The following is an 11,341-nucleotide window of genomic DNA, read 5'->3' as shown; positions in this document are numbered from 1 at the left end:
ACAAAAGGGAAGCAATAACAAAACAGACACAAAAATGAAATAGAATAATAACCATAAGTCAACTAGTATATAAAAGGTCATATACAATCTGAACATATTGAATCTCAGTTGTGAATGGCGAAACAGTAACAGATTAAATGTGAAATTACCTAAAACAATAGAAAATTCTTAACCACGAGGCACATCAAAATAACAAAATAATAAAAATACATTTTTAAAAACTGTCTGAGTGGTGGATCACCTCATACAGAGGCTATCGTTCCTAATCCAGTTGACCTGGGTTTGATTCCTGACCTGAGCCCGTAATGGCATGACCACCTCCTCTGTCTCTGCACTGCTTCCTGTCAAGCTACTTGTAAATAAAGGCTACAAATGCTACAAAATCTTTTTTTTAAAGTTGAATAATATTAAAGGCACCCGAAACAATTTGAAAATATAATTATCAAAGGACACATAAACAGAGTTAAAATTTTATAGAGAGTTAGCCTAAAACAAAAACTTGAATTCCTGAGCTGCAGAAAAATCAATCGATAAAAAAGAAGAAAACATGCTTCAATGCTTTGGTTTCTAGTTTGCTTTCAGAAACATCAGCGCTCTAAGCTGCCCTCAGGTGCTCAGACAGACTACTACAAAGGAGAGTCGTAATTAATTAATGATGCCTCAGCATCTGTTTTAGCTTTAACCACATGTAGGAACAGATTACTTTTCTCTCAAGACAGTTTGTAAGGTAATCAAATCAATAGTTTGTATTATAACTAGCAAATAAATAAAAATACTAAAAAATCAATTTAAAGAAAAGAAAGTTCTTACTTGCACCGGGTCAGCATTCTTGCATCTCAATTTTGTATTATGTTTAGTGGGGCAATGATTTTTATAGAAAAATCAGAAAGTGGAGCATTATGCAAATCTGTTTAATCAATTAATCTGTTTGATAGATAACAATAAAAACACACAAAAGCATTCAAAGTTGTTACCTTATGAATTTCATCCCAACTAAATACATAGAATATGTCATGTTTTATGTATTTTCCCAACATTTGTATTAAAACTGCACCAAACAAACTTATGAAAGACTCAACAGCAAAACGATGAAAAACTGGAGCTTCGCTTTTAGATGACATTCATTCTTTCTGCAGAACAGAACACACACATGAAGCCATTATCAATTATCCCTCCCTCTTTCTGTCACACACACAAACACAAAAGATATAAAGGTAAGTGTTGTGCACGTGTTGCAGTCACTGAGGACAGACTCCAGTAGCACTCCTTCGCTGCACACCCACTCTGAGCAAAATGTCTTGGGATTATTTTGGATTTTCCCGCATTGTAAGAAACACGGAAAATCAATCGCCTTCATCGGCTCTCAATAATGCAGCAGACATCTCCGTTATTGTTGTTTACTTCGTGGTTGTCCTGGCTGTGGGAGTATGGGTGAGTGTTACTAATTATTCATGGTTGGGTTTTTGTTATCTTTTTTTTTTTTTAGCTTTTCTACAGTTTTATGTTCAAATAAACCTTTACACTACTTCTTGTCTACACCTTAACTACATTAATGAGTGTTACATATCAGACTTACTTTATCTATCTTAGAGAGATTCGCTATGCAGATAAAACATAAAAGCAGTGGACGAATGTTTTGCAAATTCAGAATCCAACTTAGCATCCCGATACAGTAAAAGTGTTTGTCAGATCAGAGAATTTTTACATGCCTTCACGTTGAGTGAAGCAATTTGATTTTAACTAGAGCTAGGGCATCTTTTGTTCAGATTTATGGATTGCCTAAGATATTCTGCTTTCTCGCTGCAGGCTATGGTCCGTACCAATCGATCCACTGTGGGTGGCTTCTTCCTCGCAGGGAGGAGTATGGTGTGGTGGCCGGTGAGTATCTTAACACATGATAAGATTAAAATTAGATCTGCACAGACAAAGTGCTTTTTTTTATTGTGCCTACCAATAGTATAGTTAGTAATTATCTGATCCTTACTGGGTTGTTTATTTAATGATCTGCAGCCTGAGATGAACAGAACAACCTAAACCACTCTGTTTATTCTCACTGGATAAGATCCCAGTCAGATTGATTGTGCAGAGTCAGGAAACTAAATGAATCCATGTCCTTGTAAAGTTAAGTCTAATACAAAACAGGAATATCTTCTCGTTGGCAATTTGCAGTCTATTGCCAACGAGAAATATTAAATATTAAAGTAAATGTTGATATATATCTTTTTTTCAAACGGAGTAAAGGGAAACGCTGGATGAACCCTACTTTTTCTTTTTCTATGCAAACAGCATGAACTGTACTGAAGAAGAAGAATTTTCTTTGTCAATCAGATTGCGACGTTCTCATAAAGCAAGCATCATCAAACCTACTTTTAACTGCTGCAATGAGAAAAGTGCTTTTAAAATCTGTCCATCTGCTTCTATTCTCACCAAACTGTTAGAATTATTTCTTTATGATACATAAAGTCGGTACAGAAAACTGTGTTTTACCACTGCGCACATTGATAACATGCAGCATCTAATTCTAAAAAAGTTATTTTTGAGTTGTGTGCATTAAAAATACATGTTTATTTTGTAGAAGTATAATATACTGCTCAAAAAAATAAAGGGAACACTTCAGTGTTCACTTAAATGTTAAAGTGTTCCCTTTATTTTTTTTGAGCAGTGTACATTTTTCTCTCCAATTTATCTCACATTTTCCCTTCAGCATATCTTTTTTCAATGTATTTTTTCTTTGACACTCATTGCTCGATGTTCTCCACAGATCGGGGCATCGCTCTTTGCCAGCAACATTGGCAGCGTCCACTTTGTAGGGATCGCTGGTACCGCTGCTGCCGCAGGCATTGCCATTTGTGGATTTGAGTGGAACGTGAGTAATCCTGTGTCAATAACACAAGCACAGAAGTTCCCCCTCAGATGGGACCTTAAAGTTTACAGATCAATATAAATTTTGATTTGGAAAAAAAAGTAAAGTAAATAATCTTGTCCTAATTTATTCAATGCTTTTTGTGTTTGTGTGTTGCAGGCTCTCGTTCTTATGGTCATTCTCGGATGGGTGTTTGTACCAATCTACATCAAAGCAGGGGTAAGCTGTGAACACTTTGTTTGGGACGCCTTGATAATTATGGGTCAGAGCAACGTGTGCCTTCAAAATGATTTTTGTTTTGGCATAGATCAAAAACGATGTCTGAAGTATTCCTCCTTGATGTTGTTCTAAAGTGATATAGTTGCATCATGCAGTTGCTGCATGTTGCATTTATGTGAATCTGAAACCAGCTGAGCTTCATTTGAGCTTTGTAACATTTTGCAGTATCCTGCTGGAAGAAGCCTTCAGAAGACGGTTATATTGTAGTCAAAAAGTCACAATACTCAGAGAGACTTTGGTTTTTAAGGGGACCAATAGTCTATCAAGAAAATATTCTCCACACCTAGTCCCATAGAAGTCATAAGGGATCCATACTATCTGAATGTTCATGCAAGATTAGTCAAACAAGGGAGAACTTACCAAAGTATTATTTTCCTATATTGGTGTCCGAGTGTAAAATGCAGCCTCAATTTTTAGTTGTTAGCAAACAGCAGTGGCGCTCAGGGTGTTCATCTGTTGTTGTAGCTCAGGTGCTTCAAAGACTGACACCTTGTGTGTTCAAAGAAGGTATTCTAGACACCTTCCTATATCTAGAATCTCTATATATCTGTTGTATCTACAAGATGCATACCTAATAAGTTGGCATGTGAGTGTATTTCTATTTACAATAACTATGTACAACGATTACCAAACTTTGGCAATTAAAAAAAAAAGTATCATCGCTATCTGTGCATCTAGGTGATCACCATGCCCGAGTATCTGAAGAAGAGGTTCGGAGGACAGCGCATTCGTATTTATCTCTCCGTGCTCTCCCTCTTGCTGTACGCTTTCACTAAGATCTCTGTAAGTTTGTGTAACTGCTGACTAAAACCTTCCTGTTTTCAACAATGAAATGCAATCAAAGTCAAATGTTGTGTCTGTCTCCTTCCAGGCCGACATGTTCTCTGGTGCCATTTTCATCCAGCAGGCTCTGGGACTGAACATCTACGTTGCTGTTATCGCTCTACTGGCGATTACTGCACTGTACACCGTCACAGGTGCATCCTCAGGACGAAATTCATTTTCTTTTTATGGATCATCATTTTTCTCATGAACTTAGCCAACAAAGAAGTCTTATCGAAGCAAATTGCACATGAAGGAGGGGAAAGTCTTCTCAAGGCCACATGTACCGCATAGATCTAAAAATAAAGTCACGTTAAAGTAACTCCCCTGCTTTAACTGTCTAGTTTATGCTTATCTCTCTAAAGGTGTCTGTGAGACACTAATAGACCACAGTAAGTACTAAAATGGTTCTCAGTTGCCGATTTGCACTATGTAATGCAACTGATTGTATCTTTTAAAAGACAAGCGGTTAAAGAGCATCTCCATAAAAATTAAATCTCTCAAATCATACTCTGAAAAATGTTACAGATCGCTAACGACATGTTTTATTTCAGGTGGACTGGCTGCAGTGATGTACACAGACACTTTACAAACCATCATCATGCTTATTGGATCCTTCATTCTCATGGGTTTTGGTAATGAATAAATCATTATTTATAATTTTACTTTGTACCTACATTTGTTTTATTGTCATATTATTGAGAAACTGAAGCATAAACTTCAGTCTAATCCTCAGCTTTCAACAAAGTGGGAGGCTATGAAAATATGAAGGACAGGTATATGACGTCAGTTCCCTCAATCACCGGTAACATCAGCGCAGAGTGCTACGAGCCTCGGGAAGACGCCTTCCACCTTTTCAGGGATCCAATAAATGGAGACCTGCCCTGGCCTGCCCTGATATTTGGACTCACCGTTCAGACCATCTGGTACTGGTGCACTGATCAGGTTGGTAATGATCACCACCTTTGACTGTATGGAAGTTTTACTTCCTCCGACTCAGTAACTGGTTTTACTACATACCACAAACTGTAAAAGGCCATAAAATCTGAAAGTTGATTTGTTCACACTCTTTTTATCTTACTTTTTTAAGACAGCGTTACTGAGCTGGTCAGAGGTTGCCAGCTGATAGTCAAGAGAATCCTCCACACATATTTTGCAAACTTGATTTGATTTGATAATGTAAAGTTGGCTTAAGTTTGTATCCTATTTTTACTTTGAACTGATTGTTTTGATCATGACTTTAGCAAAGATATTTGAAATAGGATGTGATGCTTCATTTTCAGCACTATAGATGTTTATTGTAAATGCATTTGACGCCTGTAGTCTTTTGCACTTATAACAAAAGCTGGATCTTTTTCTCTAGGTGATTGTCCAGCGTTGCCTCTCAGCCAAGAATCTCTCTCATGTGAAAGCAGGTTGCATTTTGTGTGGCTACCTGAAGCTGCTGCCCATGTTTCTCATGGTTTTTCCTGGGATGATAAGCAGGATCCTCTATACAGGTCTGTGAGGTTTTGAAGTCTCTTAACTTGTTTGGAATAACGCAAACCTGCTTGTCAGAAATGCCCTCCATAGGGTACACATACCTAACTAACGTCTCTTTAATTTTAACTTAATCCAGATGTGGTGGCATGTGTGGACCCAGAAGAATGTCAGAAAAAATGTGGCTCTAGCGTGGCATGCACAAACATTGCTTATCCCAAATTGGTCATGGATCTCATGCCAAATGGTGAGTGAATTTAAACTTTAACTTTGTCATTTAATTTTATTTTTGCATAACTTACTAACTCTGTTGCAGGTCTGAGGGGTTTGATGCTGTCAGTGATGTTGGCCTCTCTAATGAGCTCCCTTACTTCAATATTTAACAGTGCTAGTACTCTCTTCACCATGGACATCTATACTAAAATCCGTCCTCGTGCCACAGAGAGGGAACTGATGATTGCTGGCAGGTAAAACTGTTTTGGTCTGTGTTTAATTTGAATACTGTTTGCATTTGTGACATGTATGATAAGTGTGTGTTTGTTCTCGACTGTGCAGGGTGTTTATTGTGTTCCTCATTGGTGTGAGCATAGCCTGGATCCCAGTAGTGCAGTCAGCCCAGAGTGGTCAGCTCTTTGACTACATCCAGTCAATCATCAGCTATCTAGCTCCACCTATTTCTGCTGTCTTCCTTCTCGCCATCTTTTGGAAGCGGGTCAATGAGGCTGTGAGTTTACTTCTGATTTAGAAAAGTTATTGTTGATAATAAGCTTTGCCTTGGGAATTTTGAGACTTAGTTGGAACCAGCTTATAATATTTTGCTAAATCAGAGCACAAATGCTATTCTATGCCATTATGGTAAATATATGTGCAATAATTTAAACCAGGGGTCCCCAAGTCCAGTCACCAAGGGCTACCATCCTGCAACTTTTAGATGCATCTCTGCTCCAAAATGTCTGAATTCCCTCACCAACTTTCAATCATCTATGCAATAGGCTGGTAGCAAGCAGTTTATTTGATCCAAGTGTGTTTGATACTCACATTACCTTTCAACAGAATATTGAATCAAACAATAGTCGTTGCAAATAAAATCAACCTAATTTTACGGACATCCACTGAGCAGCTACAATTTATCATTCCCAAACAGCAATATTTATTTGTTCACATCAAACCTCAAAAAGAAGCCTGTATTATTTATTTTTTTATTTTCTAAGTGTGACTCTCCTAACTTTCTTTTTTCTCTATTTTTCTTGTAAGGGTGCCTTTTATGGACTCATCGTTGGTCTGATTGTAGGTCTGACCAGGATGATCGCTGAGTTTGCCTTTGGGACAGGGAACTGTGCTAGCCCTAGTGATTGTCCTGCTATCATATGTGGAGTGCACTACCTGTACTTTGGGCTGATCCTGTTTACTATCACCTGCATCGTTATAATTGGAGTCTCTCTCATAACCAAACCCATCGACGATAAGCATGTAAGTGACCGACGCAAGATAAAGCCGGTTTTGATCTATCGGTGATTGCTGACTTGAAAAATAACTCCCATAGCCATGTTATTTATATAATTTCTACACACTAGCGTAGAATATTCAAAATTATATTTCTTTGAATTGTTATGTTGTTTTTGGAGTAATGGCTTGTCATAGGATTTGTCCTATCTGTATCAAGCAGCATCTTCACAATGTCTTGTTTTTGTTATGTGGTTGATACTGATATCTTAGCTTATGTCGCACAACATTTCTATCGTTTTTATTATTCAATCTGACCAAAAACAAAAAACAAATGGAGGATACAGTTATAAAATTTCTACATATAATGTATTTTTTATTTTTTCAGTTGCATAGACTGTGTTGGAGTCTGAGGGACAGCACTGAGGAGAGAATCGACCTTGAACAGGATGACTGGGTTAACTATGAGGAGGATGAAAAGAATATGGAAGGTAATGATGAGTTAGATTTATATTTAAAATATTTTTGGTTTTTAAATCGCAGGGTTTTTAAACTCTGGAAATAATGGATTTCTTGAATTTTGTTTAGACATGTTTGAAAAATGTAAATAGTCTATTCTTTTTGATTTTTTTCTTTTCCGATGAAAAAAAACAAAACGCTTTTACCTTTATTTCAGAACCTGAGGAGGAGCCAGGATTCTGCAAGAAAGCAGTAATGTGCTTCTGTGGATTGGAGAAGACAAAAGCACCAAAAATGACTAAAGAGGAGGAGGCAGAGATGAAGAAGAAGCTCACAGATACAACAGAAGAACCTCTCTGGAGGAACGTTGTTAACGCAAACGCCATCATTCTCCTGGCTGTGGCTGTGTTCTTTCATGGATACTTTGGTTAGACAGACTCGGCATTAAATACTCCTAAATATAATTTATGTTTTACTAACAGCTGTAACCATGGTATAAAATATGACCAAACTATCAATTAGCCTGTAACTCTCTGATACAACCTAAGGTACTTTCAAATCTCTGAACTCTGTATATTTCAGCCTGCATCGTGAGTACTGATGCCAGACAAAAGTACATTTTTAATATATTTGTCATCTTCAGTAAACCAGTGAATCAAGTCATATCACACACATAAAACTTGTTAAAAGGATATAGATTTAATACTAAAACATTTGTTGTAACGTCCATCCCCTCCTGTTTGACGTGCTTGGAAGACCTCCAAGGAAGACGCTTGATCAGATGCTTAAACAATTTCAGCTGTCATACTTTTGACAAACAATTGTCCAGAGGAGACAGAGGTCCTTTTTATCTCAGAGGGTGACTTTGACAATCTAAGGAACCCAATTTGTGTTGTTCTGTCATGATTTATACATGTTGGTCATAAAGGCTCAAATTTAGGCTAACTGGCAAATCAAGAACTTTTTAGACTCAGCCTTTCTTTGTCAAGACAGACCAGAGGGAGATTTGAGTCTAAACCAAGAGAGCACCAGTACCGATTATCTACCGCAAAGGGTTTGAAATTGTGTGTTGATGCTTCTTGACCTTAAAAAAAAATCAGTCCACCCTGTCCAGTGGAAAACAATAGTCTTAGATTTAGAAGAGAGGCTGCCTAACACTCGACTGACCACCACTCTAGTCCACAATGAAGGCCATGGCTTGTAGACACCAACAGTACCACATCATCTGCACAAAGGATGTTGGGACATTGGTCTTAAAGTAAACGTTCACAGGAGACTGACAAGTGTGACCCCTCACTGCTTGGAGTCTTTAAAAAAAAAAAAAAAAAAAAAAGGACCAACCCAGTCTGGCACTGTGTGTGTGGTCCTGATCTCCATAAGACACCTAGAGGCCAGCATAAAGTCTTTCTCAGTTCTCTATATATACATTATATAAAATTATTGTAAATTTGTAGATATTCCCAGATGACTGCGCATCTTAATATTTGTTTTTGTTGTTTTTGTTTTGTTCAAGAGTTGGAGTGCACTTGAGAAAAGCTCATAAATTATCATTAGCTACAAGTTGGCTCCTGTTTATTTTCTTAAGAGAACACATTTACACAATTTTTTTTCAATATTGCACTAAGCTAAAAATTTTATTGAAAAAAATGCACAGTGTACACTTGTCATTATTTTTAAAAAGTGCTCAAGACGTTTATCAATGAATATATAAATGCTTTTTTATTGTCATGAACTCTGAAGTTTACGTATGATTGGATTATGTAACACTGGACACTGCATGAAGGTTTAATAAAATACAAACAGCATAACACAAAAAAAAAAAAAATCTGGAAAAAACCCTGTAATATTTAACCAGTGAAGGACAAACGAAATGATAGCAAATGTGCTCAGGAAGTATGCCTGTGCTGCCTCAATAAATCCCAGCTGTTTTGTCATTTTATTTGTTCAAAGTCCACAAATGTAATCACATCTTTTGTATGCAGTCAAATGTGTTTATGAAATAAAAATAATTCAGTTAGAAAGGGTTAGGAAATACTCAGCAATAAAACGCTTACTTTGCTTCCACCTAGTGGTCTGAAAAGTAAATTACTGTCTGTGGGGAACTTGTTTAAATCTAATAGGGTAAGAGATATTTCCACTCTAGAAAAATTAAAAAGTATAAATTAAACACTTTGTATTTTTTCTCACTTTCATATTCACATAGTGGTTGTATAACTTAATCTCTGATTAACCGAATGACACCATCTGTAATGTTAATGTTTTATTATATATGCATAATTTTTAAAATCATTATATTATGTAAAATGTAACAGTTATAACAGCCTTATAAAAATGTTAAATGTCAATATTTGGTCATATGCAGTTGAAACAAAGACAATCCACAACTGCCTTAATTGCACTTTTTCCAGGCATTTATCAACAACTAATCCTCTAGTATAGCTACAAATTATTTTAAAGGATCATGTTGGTTGTCTGTTGTGCTGATCTGTGTTATGACAAAAGATGAACATGTTAAGAGGTTAGAAAATGTCATTCCCAGTTATCTTGAAATTTGCAGAAAAATGTTCTTCTCAACACCCGATCTACAGAAAAGATTTGGAAGAAGCTCATACATTTAACAAAGAAATAAACGTGAGCTTTACAAACTTGAGTTTATATTTATTTAGTTGCCTTTGACTTTTCTATTAATAACATTAACTGAAACATCATTAACTTTTCTTTACATTATGCACCTGCTACATACTCCTGTTTTATATTCCCATCATGTAAAACACTCCTAATTGTTTAATTTTTGAAATATGCTTCACAAATAAACTCACCTTAACTTGATTCTTGATTTTTTTATTTTGTATGCCATGGATCTGCAAATCCAATCCTCAAGGGTTGGTGTTCTCAAACTTTCAGATGTGTCCCTGAATCACATGGCTGGATCACCTCCTCAATATGTATTCAATTTCTCAGGAGTCATGACTTCATTACTTGACTGAGGTTTGAAACGGGGGTGATAGAACAACACAGCACTTTTAAATTTCAATAACCAGAATGCAGAAATTGTTTCCGTTGTTTTAAAAGGTTTATGTCAGTCTGCCTTTTCCCCATCGATACGCTTCCCGACCGCCGTGCACCTTAGGGGCTTAAAAAAAAGACGAGCACAACTCTGAAACAGGAGAAGCGGGACATAAAACGGAGCGACGAACTAGATGTGAATTATGACATAAAAACAGAGAATCTGACGCTGAACAGTGAAAAAAATCAACACATGATGTGAAACACATGACGATAAGGCGGCGCAGCAGGTGATGAGTGAAGATTATTCGTCTTATATTATTCATCTTATAATGGATAAATGATAAAATAAATCTAGCAACAGGAAAGAAACTAAAGTGGACATAGCAATAAACCAAGACAGGACAATACTAATCAAAGGAAAATAAATGGAAATGAATGAAGAACAAAATGCAAGAATAAACTAAGAAACTAAAGTAAATACAGAGGAATAAACTGGTATGGCAAGACCTTTCGAGCAATAATTAATACAGAGGACTGTAGACACCATTTCCAGATAAAAGGTAAAATAATATTGTTGAAATGACATGGGTTTGTTGAGACCACATCTAGTACTGAGAATAAATATATCTTACAGAACATAACAGTAAATAACTTACAGAACATAACAGTAAATAACTTATCACTTATTTATGTTTTTAATTAGATTTGATATATKTATTTCTTCAATATTATTTTTCATGTCAGTGTTAATGTCATGAGGCTGATGACTCCATGACACTTTCAATTTGACTCATTAGGATTTGATTAAGAACCAGATTTGTTCTTTGTAATTTCTGTCCAGAAAAAATATTAATCTATAAATCAATAGAGAGGTCTACATAAAGATATAATCCATGTTTCAGTCTCATATTTGTATGGCATTAAAAGGACCTGGAACTTTTGCTTTTCCACTGAAAGCTCTGGTTTGCACAGTAAATGCCATGTGGG

The 11,341-nt window shown here is 36.3% G+C and overlaps 1 protein-coding gene across 1 annotated transcript; it reads left to right on the top strand.

The window, feature by feature from the left end:
• The first annotated feature begins 1,259 nt into the window (after positions 1 to 1,259).
• LOC103473670 (sodium/glucose cotransporter 1-like) lies at positions 1,260 to 9,467 on the top strand. Its single transcript, XM_008424075.2, has 15 exons — positions 1,260 to 1,431; positions 1,807 to 1,878; positions 2,762 to 2,866; positions 3,023 to 3,082; positions 3,821 to 3,925; positions 4,014 to 4,119; positions 4,519 to 4,599; positions 4,701 to 4,909; positions 5,328 to 5,463; positions 5,583 to 5,690; positions 5,760 to 5,910; positions 5,999 to 6,167; positions 6,698 to 6,913; positions 7,275 to 7,377; positions 7,563 to 9,467. The coding sequence occupies exons 1-15, from the start codon at positions 1,294 to 1,296 to the stop codon at positions 7,775 to 7,777; spliced, it is 1,974 nt and encodes a 657-aa protein (XP_008422297.1). The 5' UTR covers positions 1,260 to 1,293; the 3' UTR covers positions 7,778 to 9,467.
• The last annotated feature ends 1,874 nt before the right edge of the window (positions 9,468 to 11,341 follow it).

This window comes from Poecilia reticulata, linkage group LG12, assembly GCF_000633615.1.
Source record: "Poecilia reticulata strain Guanapo linkage group LG12, Guppy_female_1.0+MT, whole genome shotgun sequence".
In the NCBI taxonomy this organism is placed as follows: Eukaryota; Metazoa; Chordata; class Actinopteri; order Cyprinodontiformes; family Poeciliidae; genus Poecilia; species Poecilia reticulata.
Note: the sequence above shows the minus strand (reverse complement) of the source record. Positions and strands in the feature narration are given on the sequence as shown.

Bases quoted from the DNA above. Each gene is read 5' to 3' on its own strand.
- LOC103473670 (XM_008424075.2), top strand. From the start codon at position 1,294: ATGTCTTGGGATTATTTTGGATTTTCCCGCATTGTAAGAAACACGGAA. The intron at 2,867-3,022 runs GTGAGTAATCCT...TGTGTGTTGCAG, and splicing joins TTTGTGGATTTGAGTGGAAC to GCTCTCGTTCTTATGGTCAT. The intron at 5,911-5,998 runs GTAAAACTGTTT...TCGACTGTGCAG, and splicing joins GAACTGATGATTGCTGGCAG to GGTGTTTATTGTGTTCCTCA.